Genomic DNA, 23023 nt, shown 5'->3' with positions numbered 1-23023 from the left:
AATCCATTCGTCCCCTTTCCGGACTCTGACAAGATGGTAAGCACCCCGCAGATCGAGCTTAGTGTATACTGAGGCATGTTTTACTTGCTCCAGAAGGTTAGAGATCAACGGTAGAGGGTACCGGTTTTTGACAGTGATGGCGTTCATCGCCCGAAAGTCAATACAGGTCCGCAGATCGCCTTCCTTCTTCGACACGAAGAAAAGAGGAGAGGAAACCGGAGACCTGGAATGGTGAATAAAACCGTTGTCCAAATACTCATCCAAATAGGAACGAAGGTGGATGTTCTCCTTCTCCGTGAGGGAATAAATTCGGCTGCATGGCAACGTGGAGCCAGGGATCAAATCAATGCGGCAGTCGAACGACCGGTGAGGAGGCAGAGTGTTGGCCCCCTTCTTATCGAATACCTCTGCTAGGTCCTGATACTCCTCTGGTATGGTTGCTTGGGAAACCATCCCCATGCCATCTACCGGTAGGGACCGAGCCTGTATGGAGCGAACCCCCATGGGATTGTCCTTCGTATAACAGGTTGTACAGCAGTATTCTGAATCCAGGTGTATTATTCTGGCCACCCAATCGATTCGGGGATTGTGCTTCACTAACCATGGCAACCCCAGTATAACCTTGAATTGAGGAGCGTCGATGACGTTGAAACAAATAGCCTCAGCGTGCTGGTTGGCGAAGGACATTGTCATGTTCTCTGCTTGGTGCCTGATAGGGCCGGAAGTCAAGTCCGTTCCATCAACAGCCGTGACCGTTTCAGGTTGCTCCTTTGACACTGTGGCTATGCCCAAGGTACGTAAAAAACCGGTGTCAATAAAACTGCCTGTCGCACCGGAATCCAGCATGGCGGTTACCAACCAGGTTCTGCCCGCCTGATTTTGTAAAGAGACTTCCATTCCGACGTGATGACTGCCGTCCATTACTGCAGGGATCGCTGAAGTGTTATACGAAGAATCCAGAGGACGGATCCCTTTGTCTACTGGGTTGTCTCGTTTCCCATCGGATCGCTTTTGGTGATGGGTAACGCAAACGGCCTTCTGGTCCTTGTTTTTGAGGGCTTCACCGGACATTCCCTGACGAAGTGTCTGCTCTTCCCACAATACAAACATTGGTTCTGCTTCCTTCTTTTTTCTCTCTCTTGACTGGTCAACGGCCCTCTTATGCCCCCGATCTGCATGGGTTCGGATGTGTCGCCTGGAGGAGTGGGTTCATCTTTGGCCTTTTTGGCGCCCTTGTCTCCAATGGACAAAAAACGGTTGTCACTGTTTCTCCCTTTATCGGTCCTTCTTTCTTGTAGTCGGAAGTTCATCTTCACCACTAAATCGATGAAAGGACCTATTTCCTCAGGCGGGTTGGGCAACTGGGAGATGAGATCCTTCAGATCATCACGCAGGCCTCGGTAGAATACGGACACCTTTTTATCCTCTGGCCAATTGGCCTCGATGACGAGTCGGCTGAATCGGGTGATGTAATGTAGTAGGTCTTGGCTGCCTTGATTTAGGTTAAGCAACTCGTTGTCTGCGGCCTGCACAAAGGTGTGACGAGCGAACATACGCCGCATGGCTTCCTTGAATGTCGGCAAGTGGTGGAGCATGGAATCGTCGTTTTCCACAAAAGAAATGGACCACTGAGCGGCGTCTCCTCCCATGTATGATAAAATGTATGCGACCTTGGATGCATCATCGGGAAAAGACGCGTTTCTGGCCATGAAGTGCAGGTGGCATTGGTGGATGAAGATCCCATACTTGGTGCTGTCGCCGTAGAATCGTTCAGGTGGTGCCAGTTGTACAGGATGGGGTGTGACGACTTGTATGGCAGTGCTCGGATCGGTGGCAGCGGAGGGCCCCCCAAAGGTGAAAGTAGGCGGTCGCAACAACCCTCCTTTTATGACTCTGGGACTAGGAGTGGTTCCCCAAGGACTGGTAACCCCGGATGCCATTTGACCCTGTAGGGTAGTTATATCATGGCGTAGACTGAGGTTCTCGGCTTGCATGGCAGTCAGCATGACGGCTATGTCCTGCAAGGTAACCTCCGGGTCGCCCATGTCGTCTGGGTGGAATAGGTAACGTGGGCTTCAGATTCTGTCAGGTGCCCCACAAGACCTACCTGGCTTGTGAAGCGATTCCGCAGAGACGACAGGAGCGCCCGCCCTTGTACCCACCTGACCCCCTTGGACCAGAACCCAACAGGGATGAGATGGACGCAAGGATAGGAGCCAAAAAGGGGGGGTAGAGTTGTGGTGCTTGGAATGGTGCTTGCAGGAGACTCCAAGGGCAACTGGAAAACAGAACAAGATCCTAAGTGGTAAGGAACCCCCAAGTTCGCCCCTTATCAAACGTTCCCTTTATCACACACAAGCGCTATCCTGCCAGGACTCACCAGTGCTTCTGCAGATCACAATCTCCAACCCTTTGTGTAGGTCCACACGTAACAGGACAATCCAGGAGAGTTCCCCTGCGATGTCGCCAAGAAGAAAGGGTCGAATGTTAAACACAGCTTCTCTGCAGGAGCCCCCAGTAAACCATTAGCATAGCGCTCCTGCGCGGCCCAAAAGAAAAGAATGATGTAGCGCTCCTGCGCTAACCCCAAAGAATGCAAGATTGCGCTTATGCGCTGACCCCAACAAACAAAGGATGGCGCTCCTGCGCGGCCCTAAAGAAACAAACGATGGCGCTTATGCGCTAACCCCCAACAAACAAAGGATGGCGCTCCTGCGGGGTGGCAAAGAAACAAACGATGGCGCTTATGCGCTAACCCCCAAAAAGAATGAAAGAAGTAGCGCTCCTGCGTGGTGGCAAGAAAACAACAGTGTTAGCGCTCCAGCGCGGTGGCGAGGAAACCCCAGCGTTAGCGCTCCAGCGCAGTGGCGAGGAAACCCCAGCGTAGCGCTCCAGCGCGGTGGCGAGGAAACCCCAGTGTTAGCGCTCCAGCGCGGTGGCGAGGAAACCCCAGCGTTAGCGCTCCAGCGCGGTGACGACGAAACAGACTGGTACTCACCGGAACTCTCCCAAGTAACGTGAGCCTCGTAAGAATCTGAAGCACAGAGCCGGCGGGAAGCGCAAGCTAAATGCGCTTCCCCCGGAAGTACTTCTGTGCTTCGCAGGGACTAGACCGGGGCTCAGCTTCCAACCGGAAGTGAGTATCCCGGCAGTGTTGTGTGTGTTAACGGGATGTCGGGAAACGGCAACCGCCGCGAACCCGACAGTACCCTCTTTATGGCTCCCTTGGCAAAGAGAGCCATCACTTTCTGGCTAGCAGAGATGGTCCTCCGTCAGCCTGTTGCAAGTGGGTGGCACAGGTAGTCATGAAGGGGAGGGAGTAGCCCCTTCGGGCAATCTGAAGAACCCAGTGGTCTGATGTTATAGACCTCCAGCAGGGTAGGTGATGTAGTATCCTGTCTCCCACGGGGAGCCCATGATGGTAAGAGGGCAAACTAGAGGGGTTTGGAGGCTGCGGCTGCTCGGGGAAGAGGGGGGCTGGACTGGCCTGAACTTGGTCTGCCCAACCCACAGGTCTGTGGGTATCACGTTCTCGGTCATGCAGAGGCTGAGAAGCTTGCGAGCGTTGGTGGCTGGGCTGATAAATTCACGGCTGAAAACCCCTTTTGTGTCCACAAAAGGAGCAAAAGACGGACTGGGGTAGGGGAGCGGCCACTGAAAGGCCCGAGGACCTGGCTGTAGCTCTGCTATTCTTGGAGAGCTCCAGCACTGTGTCTGCCTTGCCTCCGAAGCAGTGGGAGCCATCAAAGGGCATGTCCATAAGCGATGCTTGGGCACCCTCAGAAAAGCTGGGGTGTGCCATAAGGCCACCTACGCAGAACCGCTCAGCCCAATGATTCGGACATGTTCAGTCCATATCGAATCGTGAACTTAGCTGCATCCCTCCCACCATACATAGCTTGAGTGAGTAGGCAGCACCTGCACAACTGAATCCCACAAGGAATGGAAGTAACAGTCTCAAACGGTGAGCGTTGTTTAGAATTAGCATACCAGGCTGATGGAAGAAAACACTTTCTTTCCTAAGGTGTCCAGCCTGTTGGACTCCCTATCCGGAGGGGTGGTTGAGAATGCGCCACGATTTACAGGGGAGATGGAAGCTTGGACAACCAAGCTCTACGGGGTAGGGTGTTGTGTGAGGAAATTGGGGTTCCCTGGGGCAGGGCAGTGGGGGTGGGCAATCATCCTGTTCACAGGAGCAGTGTTTGGACCAAGTCCCCCACTGGACATCCGTGAGGGCTTTTTTGAATGGGAGAAGCAGTTCTGGGGGGTTAGCTCCTGGCTGAAGCACCTTCGTCAAGAAGTTAGTCTTGATTGACACTGAGGGTAGGCTAAGATTCAGGACCTAGGCCACACTTCTCACCACCATAGCAAAATAAGCCCCCTCCTACATAGCCAACATAGGGGGAGACAGCATGCCAGTATCTGGAGAGGTGTCCAGTCCACAGGCCTCTGCCAATTCCTCACAGCAGTCAATGTTGGAGTCTAGGGGCTGGCATTGTTCATGGTCCAGCGACCCCTCCAAATCCTCCCAGAGTCCCAGCCCAAAAGAACAGGGCTCGGATTCTGGCTCTGGTGATGCCTCTTTGGCTCAGTGTCAGAGATGAGAATGGGGATTGTGCTGCCAGGAGTCACCAGCAGCGTCGGCATCTGGGCTCGGGAATGTCAAGGTGCTATGATATGCGCTAGTCCGGATCCATCTGTGGATTCAAGGGGCGCGACTAGAGGCAGAGAACCAGTGCGGGGCCCTACCAAACCCGTGGGGCAAGAAGATGCTCCAGTAGGAACGGGCTTCCCAGATATGAGGTACATGGCTTCTGAAAGCATGGTTCCCCTCTATGATAAATTGGGCTAAAGCCGAGGTGGTCTCACTAATAAGGGAGGACACGTTAGGGCTTCGCAAATCCCCCATCTCCATGGCATGGAACACAGTGTTGTGCATGCATCAAGGGTTTTTAACTTCAGATGATCTGACAGACATTCCTAACATTAACTAATGCTGTTCAATACATGTGTCGTAATGCGACTCAATGTGATCTGGAATGTGTAGTATGTTCCTTACACCTCAAACCACTTTGCATAAATATTATATTAATAATATATGCATATGTATGATTGTACAAGTGGCAATTCTTCAATTGTCAAGAAAGCGTTCTTCACCCACCTATATAGGGTTCCTGCTTTGTCCCCTTGCCCCTCCTTTTGGTTGTGTTATTAGTTCAATGTTATCTATAAGGTTGTTTGATGGATTAGCTGATTGAAGTGACAGGGTGGAGTGGAGCCATATGAGTTATATATATGAAACTAATATGTACACGCATAGTACATTTGCTTTGTATTGTAACCAGGAAAAGTTGCTACACTGAAGTGTTTTCAATTGCATGATAGGCCTGGGGTCCGATAATTTATGTCAGATCTGTACTGTTTTTCTAATAAATACTCTGTTTCAAGGACTGTTTGCTGGTTCTGTATGGAAATATATATGCCTGTCAATTATATAACCTATGTAAAAACCTAATAAACAGAGCAAACAAAAAATGAGATGCATGGCCTCAGAGAACTTAGGGAGTTGGGTGGGAGATCACTACGGCTCCTAGAAACTCGGGAGGTGCAGGCCCTACTATAGAGCCTGGCCTTGAATAACGACGCTCGTCCGATGACTTTGACGGATGGGTGTAGGCCTCTTCGCCTTCTTACACTTGTGGGACTTTCCGGACGACCTGGAAAGTGGCGAGGATCTTGGGCCCCTCGACCAATTCCAGGACCTTCCTCTCGACCGAAATCAAGACCATTGTGGTGTTGCACGTCAGGTGCCAAGGAGCTTGATGGAGCGCTTCCTCAAGACCTTGGGGTGCATGACATGGCAGTCGATGCAGGTCATTGCATTTTGGTTGCGCTTGAGGCATCAGAGGCAAACAAGATGTGGGTCTGTCACAGACATCTGCTGGGCTTTAAGCCAGCCTTCCTAGTGCACATCCTGCCACATCAGGAATAAAAATCTTAAAAAGACTTTGAAAAAAAGTAGAAAAAGGTCAGTTAAAAATTGACTAGGGTTAGCTCTCTCCGGATCTGTACTGACTGGTGCAGAAGAAAAAAACTGACATCAGTACCTGGGGTGTCACCTAGATAGGCACCGCGCACATCACTTCCGGCACGGGCAACAGTGCCACATGGAGCAGAACGATGCTACCTACTGGCACACAGTGGTACTGCTCACGAAAAATGTACGGCTACAGTCTGTTGCCTGTGCATAATGAATCTGCAGATGGAAGTCTCCATCAGATTACATTTTAAACTTCTCTGCTAAATTTTCACCTCACCTCTTGCACAGCACGGTAGTTATGAAGCATTTCTAATATTCATAAAAGGATGTTTGAAAACCTATGATTTGCACATCAATCCACCTTCCCTCATTAGAGTTCTATTGCAACAACAGCTTCTTAAATTGATAGTGGTGGGACCCTCTGTGGCAAAGTACATCTCTAAAACACAACTTTATAGATCACCCTTCGCAATGGCAAAAACATTACAGAAGGGATTACTTTTCACTGTACAGCCACAGCACTGTTTTCAATCACATGCACTTCCAAACTGTAGGAAAAACAGTCTTCAGCAATGACTATTCCTACCAATATCTTGGTACGCAGTGATATGTGAGGCTCAGGTGGGGCGCACTGTTCCTTGGCATCCCTCAGTTGACGCTGTATAAATGTCTTGTATGCTGCAGGGTCACTGTCTGCCAAATCATCCAGCATACTCCAGAACTGCTCCACGTGCTGGAGGACATCTCGTGAGGAGCCAGCTTCCATTAGGAGCACACAGTGTTCTCCCAGGGTTAAAATGTACCTACAAAACATATCAATGACAATTAAGAAAACAAACACTTTTTTTGGGTCAATAGTTGTCTTCTGCATTCTAGCCAAGGTAAACGTTTGCCAAGCTTTAGTTTAAACAATGACGAACGATCTGCGTGGTGAGGATGCAGCTTGGTGCTTGGGCAAAGATGCATGCTTCCATCAGCTTTACAGTTAAGAAAATGAAAATTGCATGAGCATTTCATCAGGGGAAAACATATAAACAAGCTCTAAATTATTGAGGGGGGGACTACCGGAGGGATCAAATTGTCAAAGAGGCAAAGGTGCCCACCAACATGTTGAAGGGCATAAACCAACAGGTAGTGCCTCCAAAGCATTTGTGTATTGCTTGAGTGGAAAGAGCCTTTACCTCGCCTTTGCCGTACAGTACCTTTACCACCCAATCTTTACCACACACAGGTATATTTTTTTAAATAACAAACCTGGGTTCTTTTTAAAAAGGGGTTTTAAGGTTGGCTAGAGATAAAGGGAGGCAAGGGTGATTTTATGGTTCAGAGCTGGGCAGCGATAAATCGAGAGGAGGTTGACTCGAGGGTTCTGGTGTGGGGAGAGCTAAAGGGAGGTGAGGGTGACTTGAGAGCTATGGGGTGGGTAGAGGTAAAGGGATGTGAGGGTGACCTGAGGGTTCAGGGGGTGGGAAGAGGTAAAGGGCTGTGTTAGATCCGTCATCCTTAGGGTGGTCTGCCCCCAAACATTTAGCCTTCACCCCTCCTACTTTTGGTGGATTGGTTTGTATTTGGCCACAAGACTCTGTGCACTTTGCCACTGCTAACCCGTGTTAAAACATGGTAACGTTTTGGCATATTTAATTTACTTATAAGTCTCTAGTAATGTGGTATGCCATACATCCAGGGCTGGTAAATCAAATGCTACTAGTGGGCCTGCAGCACTTATTGTGCCATTCACTTAAGTACCTGTTAAAACAAGTCTCAGGCATGCCACTGCAGCTTGTTAGCACTTTTAAATGGCCGATTCAACTCGGCAAAGTAAACCCCTTGCAAAGCCTTAAAACTCCCCTTTTATTAAATACAAGCCACCTCTAATGCAGTCCCTAGACAATCCTTAGGACAGGGTGCATTGTAGATAGAGGGTTGGACATGTGTGTTTAAGTTTAATGTGTCCTGGTAGCAAAAATCTCGAATTAGTTTTTCACTACTGTGAGGCCTACCTCGCCCATAAGATAACACGGGGTTCCATATTATAATTAATAAGTGCTAACGTTTGATCGGGACCATGTCTGGAGTCTGAGAGACTGTATTTTACAATAATCTTTAATGGTAAAGTTGGATTTTAAGTCACAATTTTGAAAATGCCACTTTTAGAAAGTTATCATTTTCCTGTCCTAACTAATTTTGTGCCTGCAGCTTGTTCCTGGGTCACATGAGTAGGTTTGAGTGGAAGTTGGCCTTTGTATACTCTTTCCAGACAGCCACACAATAGAGGGACTAGGTGTACCTGTATGAGCCATCACTGGCAGGCTGGGGAGGCGGAACTCTGCACAGCCCCACTTACACATCAATAGGTAGGGCCCTGCTCACACATGAACTTCATGCTAGCACATTGAGCCTGTAGATAGCCTGGAGGGAAGCTTGAAATTCGAAGCACTTTTGGAAGAAGGAATCTCTAGAAACCGCTCTTATTTCAAAGGAGGCACCATGTATAACATTAGGACTCTCAAACCCACTCTTGAGGTCACTTTCTGGACTTGCGAACGGACTCTAAGAGGACTGTCTGGAGCTGTGGCCTGCTGTTTACTTCAGAAGACTGCTACGCTACACCAAGAAGGACTGCTTTGCTGGCAGAAGCCTGCCCTGAGCCCCCAGAGGACTGCCATGCTGCGGTGCACTGCACTTCTCCTTGAACACTGGACTACCAGAGTGATTTCAATGGCTAGTTGGCTGGTCTCCTGATCAGAGCTTCAGGGACAGAAAAGGCTCCAACCATCTTCTACCCACATTTGGACCCAGTATGAGGAAGTCCTAACCCTCAAAGTGGAGCCTGTCCATTCCTGGATCCTTGGAAGTGGTGCTAAAGGTGCCCAGACAGCCCGAATCCAAGACTTGAGACTCAAAAATTTGCCACCAAAAAGTACTTTGAGAACGAAAAGGAGACATGGACCAACCTGTTAGTCGATATGTCCAAGGTGCATCGCCGGTTGGCCTGACTTCACAGTAGCTCCTGCTACATTCTTCCATGCAGGAGCAAATCCTGTTCAACTGCTCTTTGCAGAAAGGGTATCCGGCCTCATGCAACCCTCATCAGCTACAGGCTGCAGCTTCATTCCGCTGGAGATCTTCGACTTCCAAAAAAGAAACTAAGCCTGAACGAAGGATTTTTCAGCTAGTGACTTCAGCCAGTTGCCCCCCGATGACGACACCTACTCCTCGGCCCCACTGAACTTTACCTTTTCAGACATTTTTGTACAAAATGTCTTCCAAGTCTGAAGGGAAGTGGAAACTGGGCTCAATCCACTGCTTGTATCCGACCCACGCTTCATCGCGGTCGGCCATAACTATCGACTTTGCTGCAGTCTCATGCAACTAGATGTCTTCGGTTGGAGATTTCATCTTTTAGGAGCTAGTTTTTACCTTAAAAGCTTTACAAATTCAGAACTCTGGTTCTACTGATTGGATTTATGTCGGCTTTGTGTCAAATAATTTAATAAAATGTACTCTATTCTTCTAAATTGGTGTGGGATTGTTCTTGTGTTGTCTTTTAACTTTATTACTGTTTATGCGCTGCATAAATACTTTTACACATTGCCTCTAAGTTAAGCCTGATTGCTTTTGTGCCAAGCTCCCAGAGGGTTAATCACAGGTTAATTTGGTGTCTTTCAGTGTTTCACCCAGGCATGCGATCATGGCTCCTGCTTGATTGATTGATTTGTAGATTTGTAGAGTACATGGCTACCCGAGGGCTTACCTGCTTGAGCTTAAGCTTGAGCAGGGTTTTACACCATTCAACCAACAACCCAATTTTTCACAGGAGGTGAAGATGATTCAGGAGTGAGTACAGGTAAACAGAGGTGAGGGTGACTTGAGGGTTCAAGGATGGGATGAGGTAAAAGGAGATGAGGTTGAATGGATTGATTAGTATGACATGGTACAGCCTGTCACTGTACGGTATGGTCTATGATTTTATAGTATGGTATGATATGATATGGTCTAACATTTTATAGAATGATATGGACTGTGATTGTAGTGTATGGTATGGTATGTATTTGTAAGGTATGGTTTGTTATTGTATAATATGGTATGTTATCATCTGTTTTTGTATCGTATGGCATGGCGTGTTATTGTATAGTATATTATGGTACGAGTATGGTATGGCATGTTATTGGGGCATACAACCTATGAACTTCTCATAGCACGCATACAGATGCATTAAGGCAAGTGCTAATATTGCAAGTTGGTACAACTTAAAAGCATGTAACTAACATTGGATTTCCCAAATTGAATGGTAAGGTGGCATAACACGGTACACGACTGTTAGAACCGGCGGTCTCTAGTTGGCAGAGGTATACACTTCTGACAAATAGGGACCAACCAACTCTAGTCAGGGAAAGGGGATTACACACTCAGATAACCCCTGCTACCCCCTTGGTAGCTTGGCAGAGCAGACAGGCTTATCTCAGAGGCAGTGTGTTAAGCATTTATGACCACATACAGTAATAAAGTGGATACACTACAGATGGACACGACACAGAAGTTATTATAAAAATAGTATTTTTATATAAGGCTTAGCACAAGACCAAATAACGACAAAAATATACCACAGTCTTAATAAATACTCTTTGGAAGGAAAAATAATAGTTCAAGTAAGGTTTCTTCTTGGCAAATAGTTCTTTAGCAAAGTATTCTTCTGAGCACAGTTCTTTGGCAACAATGTAACCCCCACAGGAGTCACACGACGTCGAGTCTACAAGATTCCCAAGTTTCGGCGTCGACCGCGAGGAGCGCTACGTCGAGCCTGGAGTTGCAACAGACCCCACAAGTACAGTACCTTGAGAAACGAAGAAAACGATGATCCACGGCGTCGAGATGTCGGCGTCGATCGTGCCTCGGAGTCGGGTCAATCCGCAGCGGCGTCGAGGGATGTCGGGCCGGAGCAGCGCTCACGGCGTCGAGACGGGCGTCGAGTCGATGCGATCAGCAGCGGCGTCGGGACGGGGTCGCTTGGAGGCAGAGCCGATACTCACTCCTCCCTGGCGTCGATACCGGCGTCGAGACGGGGTCACTTGGAGCCGGGGCCGCTACCCACTGCTCACTGGCGTTGCTGCTGGCGTCGAGACTGCAGATTTTCCCTTGTGTACTGGAAACAACACTTTCCAGCAATTCAGCAATTCAGTAGATGGTGAAGTCCTTTGGCCCTGTGACTTCAACAGGAGACTGGCACTCTTCCAGTCCTTGGAGATTTCCTAGCAAGTGTTCAGAGAGTACACACCAAGTTCCTCTCTCCTTGTTCCTTGGCAAAAATAAAGAAGCAGCTTTCAGGTTCCTCCACAGCAAAACAGCACTCTGGCAGAAAGGGGAGGCAAGTCCTTAGATCAGCAGGCTTCTTGTCCTTGGTACAGGTTTCCTTGTCAGAAGTGATCTGAGTTCTTGGTTCAGGGGTCCTTCTCTTATACCCCGTTTTCCCTTTGTTCCCTTTGTCCAAGCAGGGAGATTCCCACCATCTCAGGTTTGTTGTGGGTGTTGCCAGGCAGAGGCACCTGGCCTATTCACTGGGCAGGGCAGAGTCCTCAGCCGCCCAGCAGGAGGCGGAGCCAGTATTGTCACCGGCAGGAGCAGGGCTATCAGTCGCCCAGCAGGAGGCGGAGCCAGTATTGTGTCAGGCAGGGCAGGCTACTCTTCCCTCACTCTACGTGTAAACGCCCCATTCACCCCACACTGACTCGCTCAGACCTCTGGAGCCACCCAGGCCCTGACACACACACCAAACCAGCAGAGACCGGTAGATAGTTGGACAAGAAAATAGCCACTTTCTAAAAGTGCTATTTTCAAACATAGAATTTAAAAACCATCCATCCTAAAGGGTGCGTTATTAAATTCTGAGTTCAGGGATACTAAACTCGATTTGCTACCATTCTCCCTGAGTCAGATAGATTATAATGGAGTTAATAATCAGTCTGCCCAGTCTGGCCTATTGGAGGCAGGTAGCCCTTCAATAGTGAAAAACGAAAATGGCTGTAATTCACTATTAGGTCATGCCACACACATCAGGGCATGACCTACCTTTTACCAACAATGCACCCTGCCCTAGGGCCTACCATAGAGGTGTCTGAAATGTGGCAAAGTGAAGGTTTAGAGACGGGTAAGTAGGTTTCCTTACCAAGTCGACATGGCAGTCAGGGGCTGCACGCAGGCGCCGCGGTGGCAGGCCTGAGACACCTTTTACACGCTGCTTCTGTGGGTGGCACAACCAGTGCTGCAAGCCCACCAGCAGCAGTTAACTTACACGCCCTTGGCACACGCAGTGCACTAGACTAGGGTCTGAACAGTAAGTCAACCAAGCCAATCATGGTAACACCAATCAATGTAACAATTTAACATAGGGAGCACTTGCACTGTGGCACTGATCAGCAGTGGCACAGTGCCCAAAGCAATAATCCAGCAAAAACATCGTAAACAGAGGAGGCAAACAGAAAAAAATGGAGGAGAGACTCATGCCAATGATGCCAGGTCTAACACGTGTCCCCTCCAGCTGAAATGTGGGGAGAACTACCCTTCACCCAGGGAGTCCTCATCACTAAGGCGGAAAAATCTGGACAGACTATCAGCATTGGCGTGATCTGTCCCAGGGCGGTGTTCCACCGTAAAGTCCATCCCCTGTAGGGAAATGGACCACCTCAACAGTTTTGGGTTCTCACCCCTCATCTGCATTAACCATCTGAGGGGCCTGTGGTCTGTCTGAACCCGGAAGTGAGTCCCAAACAGGTAGGGTCTTAGCTTCTTCAGCGCCCAGACCACAGCAAATGCCTCACGCTCTATCGCACTCCACCTTTGTTCCCTGGGAAGTAACCTCCGGCTGATGAAGGCTACAGGTAAGTCTCGGCCCTCCTCATTCATCTGTGCTAGAACAGCCCCCACACCATGCTCTGAAGCGTCTGTCTGGACAATGAATTCTTTTGAAAAGTCGGGTGCCTGGAGGACCGGTGCTGTACACATGGCAGTTTTCAGGGTGTCAAAGGCGTTCTGACAGGCGTCAGTCCAGATCACAAGTCTCGGCTGCTTCCTGGAAGTCAGCGAGGTCAAGGGGTGCACAATGTTGCCATACCCCTTGACAAACCTCCTGTAGTAACCCGTGAGACCCAAGAAGGCTCTCACCTGAGTCTGGGTTTTGGGCGGTTCCCAAGCCAGGATGGTATCTATCTTGGGTTGCAGGGGGGCCACCTTGCCACTCCCTACTTGGTGCCCCAAGTACACCACTGAACCCTGCCCAATCTGGCACTTACTAGCCTTGATTGTGAGGCCTGCTCTGCGCAGGGCCAGCAACACTTCCTGGAGGTGGCGCAAGTGCTCCTCCCAGCGGGCGCTGAACACTGCTATATCGTCCAGGTAGGCGGCGCTGAAATCTTCCAGCCCGGCCAATACCTGGTTAACCAACCTCTGGAATGTGGCAGGGGCATTCTTCATCCCAAAGGGCATCACACGGAACTGGTAGTGCCCATCTGGTGTGGAGAATGCAGACCTCTCTTTTGCCCCATCAGTCAAGGCGATCTGCCAGTACCCAGACGTTAGATCAAACGTACTAAGGTACCGGGCAGCCCCCAACCGATCGATGAGCTCATCAGCTCTGGGGATGGGGTGCGCGTCAGTCTTGGTGACCGAATTGAGTCCTCGGTAATCCACACAGAACCGGAGTTCTGGTGAAGCACCAGGCGCTGCAGCCTTTGGGACCAAGACCACTGGGCTGGCCCAAGGACTGCTAGAGGACTCAACCACCCCTAAGGCGAACATCTTGGAGACCTCCTCCTTGATGTATGCTCTGACCTTGTCAGTCACCCTGTAGGCCTTGTGCCTCACAGGAGTGCTGTCCCCAGTGTCCACATCATGGACACACCACTGAGTGACACCAGGGATCAAGGAGAACAGATCAGGGAATTGTACCAACAGATGGCGACAATCTTGCTGCTGCTCAGGGGTCAGTGTGTCAGAGAGGACAACACCATCCACTGACCCATCTTTTTCTTTTGCACACAGGAGGTCAGGAAGAGGCTCACTCTCCTCCTCCATCCCAGCATCTGTGGCAAGGAGCATGCCCACTTCGGACCTTTCTAAGTGGGGCTTTAACCGGTTGACATGCAGGACCCTTAAGGGGTTCCTGGGAGATTTCAAGTCCACCAAGTAGGTGACATCGCTCTTCTTCTCCACAACCTCAAACGGTCCAGTCCACCTGTCCTTGAGCGCACAAGGTTCCACAGGGGCCATGACCCAAACTTTCTGACCAGGTTGAAGCTCAACCAGAGTGGCATTCTGATCGTACCACCGCTTCATCTCTTCCTGGCTGGCCTCCAGATTTGCCTGAGCAAGATCTCTGAAGCGCCGAGTCTGGTTCCTAAAGGCCAGCATGTAACTATATACATCCTGGGGAGGTTTCCGGGGAGATTGCTCCCAGCCTTCTTTGACCAGACTCAAAGGTCCTCTTACCGGGTGACCATACAAAAGCTCAAAGGGGCTGAACCCTAGAGACTTCTGTGGCACCTCACGGTAAGCAAACAGCAGGCATGGCAAGAGGACGTCCCATTTACGCCTCATTGGTTCTTCAAGACCCATGATCATGCCTTTTAGGGTCCGGTTGAATCTCTCAACCAGCCCATTACCTTGAGGGTGGTAAGGAGTGGTAAACTTGTAGGTTACCCCACACTCCTTCCACAGAGACTTCATATAATTCGAAATGAAGTTGGTGCCCCGGTCTGACACCACCTCTCTGGGGAACCCCATGCGGGAGAAAACACCCATCAATGCCCGTCCCACCACGGGGGCCGTCACTGTTCGGAGAGGGATGGCTTCCGGGTACCGGGTGGCATGGTCCACCAAGACCAGGATAAACCTGTTGCCCATGGCTGTCTTGGGGTCCAGTGGCCCCACAATGTCAATTCCCACTCGCTCAAAGGGGGTACTGACGACGGGAAAAGGTTGGAGGGGAGCCTTCTGCTTCCGCCCACTTTTCCCACTTGCCTGGCAAGTTTGACAGGTCCTACAATGGATATCTGAATCCCTTCTCATCTGAGGCCAATAAAAATGGGTGACAAGCCTGTCATAGGTCTTGTCCTGCCCCAGATGTCCAGCTAACGGAACGTCATGAGCCAACCCCAGTAGGAAGGCTCTGAAGCGCTGGGGTACCACCAGCACACGGGCTGACCCAGGTTCAGCCGCCTTAGGCTCGCTATACAGGAGGTCGTTCTCCCAGTAGACCCAATGTGATCCTGACTGATCACCTGTCGTTTGGGCTGAGGCCTGCTGCCTCATACCCACAAGAGAAGGGCACACTTTCTGTTCAGCACAAAATTCCTCCCTGGAGGGACCACCATCCTGCTGCCAATGGGTCAGCTCGGGCAGGTCTCCCAGTTCGGCCACTTGTTCTCCTGTCGGTTCCAGGGCATCCCCCTCAGGGTCTGCTCCCTCCTGGACCGCGGGAACGATGGGGGACGGTTTCCCGCGCCCCCTGCCTCTTCTCTTCACGGTTGGGACCTGGGCCATACTTTCAGGCTCCGGGCCCCCATCAACACCCTTACTGACTGATATGGACCGGGTGGTCGCACACACCCACTCAGGCAGACCCAACATTTCCAGATGCGCTTTTCTCTCCACCTTAGCCCAAGGGGAGTCCTCCAAATCATTGCCCAAGAGACAATCAACAGGCATGGCGGGCCTCACAGCAACCTGAAGAGTACCTGAGACCCCCCCCCCACTCAAAAGGAACTTGAGCTACCTCACACTTACTCTGTGAGTTGTCAGCAGCTACAACGGGGTAGAATGCATGAGGGATCACCTGCTCTCTGGACACCAAGTGACACTTGACAGCTGTCACACTCGCTCCGGTGTCTCTGAGAGCTTCCACCCTATGGCCATTAATGGTCACCCACTGCCTATATTTCTTAGTGTTACTAGGCAGAGGGGTTGGAGGGACCATTTCCACGTCTCCTAAAGAGACCAGGGACATTTCTGCGGGACCCCACCCACCGGGGGCACCCATCTCCTCCCCTCCCAGGGCTACACTCGCTACCTGACGAGGGGGTGCACGCGGCGGTGCATTCGAATCCTTCATGGGACACTGGGGATCATAATAACGGTGTCCCACCTGCTTACAGGCATAGCAGGTCATGGGGCCCCTGTGAACAGGTTTACCTGTCGGGGCCTCTGGTTTCTTTACAGGGGGAGGCTGGGAACCCTTCCCTTGGTTCCCTTGGGGACTACTTTGGGGCCCTTTCTGAAACTCCCTCTGTTTACCCCTGTCCCCCCCACTCTTCTGCTGGGGACCCTGCCCACCCTTGGCTGAGTCTCCCACTGGACCCTTGTGGACCCTGGTACTGACCCAGCGGTCCGCCTCCTCAGCAAGTTTTCTAGGGTTAGATAGCTTGCTGTCAACAAGGTGCTGGCGTAGCTCTGGAAAACAGTTATTAGACAAGTGCTCCCAAGCAAACAAATCATAAAGAGCATCATAACTATCAACCTTGCTACCCTTTATCCAACCATCCATGGTTCTGCAGAAAAAAGACACATATTCAACCCACGTAGTACCAGGCAACTTCTTACATTCTCTAAAGGTTTGTCTGTACTTTTCTGGGGTTAAGCCATATCTCAGCATTAAAGCATCTTTCATATGAGTATAAGACATCCTATCCTCAGCAGGAAGGCTCAACAAGGTATCTCTCCCCTCGTTTGTAAAGCGGCTCCACAACCCCGTTCCCCAATCCTTCTCAGGGACCCGGTGGGCCAACAATGCTAACTCATACGCTTTAAACCATTGGCTAATATCTTCATTCTTACTGTAATCTTTGATCACATCCTTAGGAAAATAAAACCTACTTTCTGCAGGCACGGATGGAGTGCTGCCACCAGAGGGATTCAACTCTAAACTCTTAGTTTTAAGCTCCATCTCCCTCACCATCTTCTCACGTTCAAACGCTAATTTCTCTCTCTCAAAATCTAATCTTTTGCTCTCCATTTCAGCTTCTCTCTTGCTTCTCGCATTCTCTAATTCCAACTGCCCTCCTAATTTAAGTTTCGCCATTTCTAACTTGTACCCCCTCTCCTTCTCCCTGTCTTCTAATTCTTCGGGGGAAAGGCTCCTAGAGGACGCACTACTGCCTGGAGATGACACTGGCCCACCTGTGGGCTCTTCCTCTTCCTCTTCTTCTTCCTCTTCCGGTACCACCACCGGATCAGAGGGATTTCTGGCCTCTAACCAGGCCTTCAGCGCTTTGAGGAAGCCCTCTTTCTTTGAGACACCTGTGGTAGGAACTTTAAACTGCTTGCAAAAACCTTTTAGATCTTTTAGCGTGTAGGAATCTATCTTCTCCTTATCGAATTCCCCCACAACATTCTCCACAGGTGTAGCAGCTCCGGCATTCTCCATGGTCAAAACTGGCAGTGTTTAAGAAAATAAGCTCCAGGAAAGCGGAGAACAAAAATAGAATATCCTACCAAACAGACTGTGGCCGCGTTATGGTCTGCTTTCACTATGTAGCGTACACTAATCACTGCACATGAGTCATAAATGCAAAGTTCAAATCCTCACCGCTGACCACCAATGTTAGAACCGGCGGTCTCTAGTTGGCAGAGGTATACACTTCTGACAAATAGGGACCAACCAACTCTAGTCAGGGAAAGGGGATTACACACTCAGATAACCCCTGCTACCCCCTTGGTAGCTTGGCAGAGCAGACAGGCTTATCTCAGAGGCAGTGTGTTAAGCATTTATGACCACATACAGTAATAAAGTGGATACACTACAGATGGACACGACACAGAAGTTATTATAAAAATAGTATTTTTATATAAGGCTTAGCACAAGACCAAATAACGACAAAAATATACCACAGTCTTAATAAATACTCTTTGGAAGGAAAAATAATAGTTCAAGTAAGGTTTCTTCTTGGCAAATAGTTCTTTAGCAAAGTATTCTTCTGAGCACAGTTCTTTGGCAACAATGTAACCCCCACAGGAGTCACACGACGTCGAGTCTACAAGATTCCCAAGGTTCGGCGTCGACCGCGAGGAGCGCTACGTCGAGCCTGGAGTTGCAACAGACCCCACAAGTACAGTACCTTGAGAAACGAAGAAAACGATGATCCACGGCGTCGAGATGTCGGCGTCGAGGTCGGCGTCGATCGTGCCTCGGAGTCGGGTCAATCCGCAGCGGCGTCGAGGGATGTCGGGCCGGAGCAGCGCTCACGGCGTCGAGACGGGCGTCGAGTCGATGCGATCAGCAGCGGCGTCGGGACGGGGTCGCTTGGAGGCAGAGCCGATACTCACTCCTCCCTGGCGTCGATACCGGCGTCGAGACGGGGTCACTTGGAGCCGGGGCCGCTACCCACTGCTCACTGGCGTTGCTGCTGGCGTCGAGACTGCAGATTTTCCCTTGTGTACTGGAAACAACACTTTCCAGCAATTCAGCAATTCAGTAGATGGTGAAGTCCTTTGGCCCTGTGACTTCAACAGGAGACTGGCACTCTTCCAGTCCTTGGAGATTTCCTAGCAAGTGTTCAGAGAGTACACACCAAGTTCCTCTCTCCTTGTTCCTTGGCAAAAATAAAGAAGCAGCTTTCAGGTTCCTCCACAGCAAAACAGCACTCTGGCAGAAAGGGGAGGCAAGTCCTTAGATCAGCAGGCTTCTTGTCCTTGGTACAGGTTTCCTTGTCAGAAGTGATCTGAGTTCTTGGTTCAGGGGTCCTTCTCTTATACCCCGTTTTCCCTTTGTTCCCTTTGTCCAAGCAGGGAGATTCCCACCATCTCAGGTTTGTTGTGGGTGTTGCCAGGCAGAGGCACCTGGCCTATTCACTGGGCAGGGCAGAGTCCTCAGCCGCCCAGCAGGAGGCGGAGCCAGTATTGTCACCGGCAGGAGCAGGGCTATCAGTCGCCCAGCAGGAGGCGGAGCCAGTATTGTGTCAGGCAGGGCAGGCTACTCTTCCCTCACTCTACGTGTAAACGCCCCATTCACCCCACACTGACTCGCTCAGACCTCTGGAGCCACCCAGGCCCTGACACACACACCAAACCAGCAGAGACCGGTAGATAGTTGGACAAGAAAATAGCCACTTTCTAAAAGTGCTATTTTCAAACATAGAATTTAAAAACCATCCATCCTAAAGGGTGCGTTATTAAATTCTGAGTTCAGGGATACTAAACTCGATTTGCTACCATTCTCCCTGAGTCAGATAGATTATAATGGAGTTAATAATCAGTCTGCCCAGTCTGGCCTATTGGAGGCAGGTAGCCCTTCAATAGTGAAAAACGAAAATGGCTGTAATTCACTATTAGGTCATGCCACACACATCAGGGCATGACCTACCTTTTACCAACAATGCACCCTGCCCTAGGGCCTACCATAGAGGTGTCTGAAATGTGGCAAAGTGAAGGTTTAGAGACGGGTAAGTAGGTTTCCTTACCAAGTCGACATGGCAGTCAGGGGCTGCACGCAGGCGCCGCGGTGGCAGGCCTGAGACACCTTTTACACGCTGCTTCTGTGGGTGGCACAACCAGTGCTGCAAGCCCACCAGCAGCAGTTAACTTACACGCCCTTGGCACACGCAGTGCACTAGACTAGGGTCTGAACAGTAAGTCAACCAAGCCAATCATGGTAACACCAATCAATGTAACAATTTAACATAGGGAGCACTTGCACTGTGGCACTGATCAGCAGTGGCACAGTGCCCAAAGCAATAATCCAGCAAAAACATCGTAAACAGAGGAGGCAAACAGAAAAAAATGGAGGAGAGACTCATGCCAATGATGCCAGGTCTAACAACGACCATAATGAGGATGAGTCATAAACAAACACACTATGACACGGACTGGTGGCCTGCTGGATTAGGCCATGCCCATTGTCCAGAGCAGGTGGTTTAAAATCTTGGCGTAAAGTTGGACCAGACACTTTCTATGAAGGACCAAGTCAGTGCAACCTGTGGCACCTGTTTTGCCACCAAGCGTTTACTTAGGAAAATCTTTCCATGGCTCCCCAAATCATCAAGAAAAACCCTAGTCCAGGCACAGAATACGAGTCACCTAGGCTATGGGAATGCACTACTCGAAGTCGCAAACAACTTATGGCTGGCTAAGCTCCAAGTGGTGCAGAATACAGCAGCCCGATTAATTTGCAAACTCCACTCTTGCTTATTCTCTGCTCCCATTCTGAAAGCCCTTCACTGGCTACAACTTAGGAAACATGCCATTTTTTAAACTGCGCTGCCTGATCCATAAGGCACTAACAAAACAGCTTCCTACTTATTGGAATGATAGATGCAGTCAATACCAGCCTTAGATGCTATTGACTAAGACACTAAGTTAGACAGACAGACACACACAGACACACACACATAACAAAAGGATTCTATACCAGTTTAGAAAACCAGCCAACATTTATCTGATTAAAACAAGACCAAAATCCAACAAACACAAGTCAAGATATATATATTTTTTTTAAAGATTAAATAAAGTTATAGCTCAATCAATGGTTGCACTTGACCGTGACAAAGCACCTTAGATATGTCATAAATCAAAGACAATGTGTGGCGCAGGGGAGGTGAGGCATCGTTAAAGCAAATGATGCGTCGGTTCCTTACTGCTATGCAGGTCGTTGATGCTCAGTGACAGTTCATTGCACAACGGCGGTGATCCGTCGCTTGTAGTAAGTGATGCGTCAGTTCCTGGAGGGGGGTAGGGTTGCTGAGTCGCTAACGGCCGGTGATGATGCAAGGCGAAGGGAAGATGATAAGTAGACTGCGAGTGTGAGATCTCTGTTTTTGAAGGCTACGTGTGTCGATGATGCATCGATGTCCCAACGCGAAGCGTCAAATCTGCATCGGAGCAGTGCGTCATAGGCATCGTGATGCACAGGGGCGTAACACAGGCCCCCGCAGCCACCACGGTGCAGGGGGGCTCCAAGCTCCAGGGGGCCCCCTCGGCACTGCACTCTGGCCAGAGAGCTCCTGATTGAGCCTGGAGGGGGCCCCTCTTCGTACCGTGCAGGGAGGCCCCCTCCATTTTCGTTACGCCAGTGGTGATGCAATGCTCAAGACTCTGGCAGCGGCGACTCCCCGAGGCCTTGCAGCAAAGTCGGAACCTGCATTGTAAACAGCTGTCGGTGCGTTGTGCACTCAGCGAGTGGCGACCACGACTTCAGTGCAGGCAGCGCCGATGCAGTGATTCTAGCAGGGTGCACCAATTCTAAAGTGACGCTTGGAGTTGATGCATGGTTTTCTTCTTCTAACACCACAACTCACTTCCAAGGGCGGGCCCAGAACTGAATTTGGCACCACTTGGCAGAGCAGGGCTCTCAGCAGAGTAGCCCAGATGCTGGCAGATGAAGTTTTTGATGGCCCTGAGACTTCCAACGGGAGACCAGCGCAATTCAAGTCCTCGGAGTCACATGGAAAGCATGATGTAGAATGCAAAGTCCAGTCCTTTCTCTCCCTGGACAGAAGCAGCACACAGCAGGCCAACACAGCAAAGTGGCAGTCCCTACTGACGGCAACACAGCTCTTCTTCCTGGCAGAATTTCCTCAGTCCAGAAGTGTTGTGCGTATATGGTGTCACAGGTCCAGTACTTAGATCCATTTCAGCCTTTGAAGTAGGCAAACTTCAAAGAAAAGTCTTAGTAGTGAAGAAGACCCGGCCCTTCCTTGCCCTGGCTCCAGATACACTACATTAGGTGGAGACTTCTTTGTGTGAGGACAGGCACAGCCCTATTCAGGTGTCAGTGTCAACTCCTCCCACCACTCTAGCTCAGGAAGGCCCATCAGCCTTGAGATGGGCGATCAGGATATGCACGGCACACCTCAGCCCCCTTTGTGTGACTGTCTAGAGAGAATGCAGGCATCGAAAATTCAAAAACATTTTACTAGAACTGCAGGCTTAGTGATTTAAATAATCTACTCGACCTAATTATAATGCTCTTGACCAAGAAACTGGTTTCAAATTATGTGATCCTAGGCAAGTATTTTAATTCACTGAGATGCCATTTTCTTCTTTATCACATAAGAGAGCACCTTCAAATACGCAAGTTCAGCACGTTTGCTGTACAGAGAACTCTTTTGTTTTATTTAATAGACAAAACATTAGCTCCATATAGAATGCAAATCTAGCCACATATAAGATATACTTGACTGCAGACTTTTCCCTTGTTCATTAAATACATTGCCATCAGGGCTTGGCCAGGAATGTCTCTCACATCATGTTTAAAAACTATCACTTTTAATAAATACATACCTAAAGCATAAAGTAGCAGCCCACTGTTCTTTGCAATCAGCAGATGTTACATTAGAATGGCCACAGAATTTGTCACTGACACGTGGTTTTAAGACTATATAGTGTACAATGTTTGGAAATAAAGTTTCTACAAATATTTGTCATTTGAACATCACCAAATAAAGTGTTCTGATTTGTTTTCCTCCAATTTAAATCTTTGTTTGCAGCACACCTCTGAATTACAATTAAAAGTTTCTTGATCTGCTTGTACTATTCACTTTCAAGCTGTTCAAATATTGTTTTAGAGGAAAACAACTGACATTTTACTGCATTTTGCTTCACAATTATTTTGTTTCACAATTATTGTCAGAGAGCTCACTTGAAAAACAGCGTTAACTGTAATAGGAGAAGGAAAACTAACACCATTTTCCAGGAACACATGAGCAACAATTAGTAAAAAGACAACTGACATTTGACCTCAGTCCTTGAGCAGTCCCCAAACGTGTCAAGATAAAACCAGATTTAAAGGCCTCTTTCTTGCTCATTCACTTGCTGAAGGAACAGAACACCTGTTTCTTCCAGCTTAAGTTTACTCACCAGCAGGGTCGAGTAGGTGCTAATAAAGCTCCATCTGCTAAAATTTCACTCACAATTGTGAGTGGACGCGTAGATTTTTTGAGGCCTGGAATGCACAAGAGCCCAACTGTCACACTGCCCCAGATGTGTATTCAGAGACAGGCA

At 49.5% G+C, this 23023-nt stretch overlaps 2 protein-coding genes across 3 annotated transcripts in view; one reads left to right on the top strand and one right to left on the bottom strand.

The window, feature by feature from the left end:
- Positions 1 to 23023, top strand: part of LOC146861466 (uncharacterized) — a 356537-nt gene that overhangs the window by 133759 nt on the left and 199755 nt on the right. The window lies entirely within an intron of this gene.
- Positions 1 to 23023, bottom strand: part of PIH1D2 (PIH1 domain containing 2) — a 111200-nt gene that overhangs the window by 71250 nt on the left and 16927 nt on the right. Inside the window, exon 2 of the mRNA XM_085645793.1 lies at positions 6627 to 6843. Coding sequence (XP_085501919.1) covers positions 6627 to 6806 — 180 coding nt within the window. The 5' untranslated portion in view covers positions 6807 to 6843. The remainder of the gene's footprint in view (positions 1 to 6626; positions 6844 to 23023) is intronic.

The sequence above is a fragment of the Triturus cristatus genome, chromosome 3_1 (assembly GCF_964204655.1).
Source record: "Triturus cristatus chromosome 3_1, aTriCri1.1, whole genome shotgun sequence".
NCBI classification, from domain to species: Eukaryota; Metazoa; Chordata; class Amphibia; order Caudata; family Salamandridae; genus Triturus; species Triturus cristatus.
The sequence above is the reverse complement of the archived record's forward strand: the minus strand, read 5'-3'. Positions and strand labels throughout refer to the sequence as shown.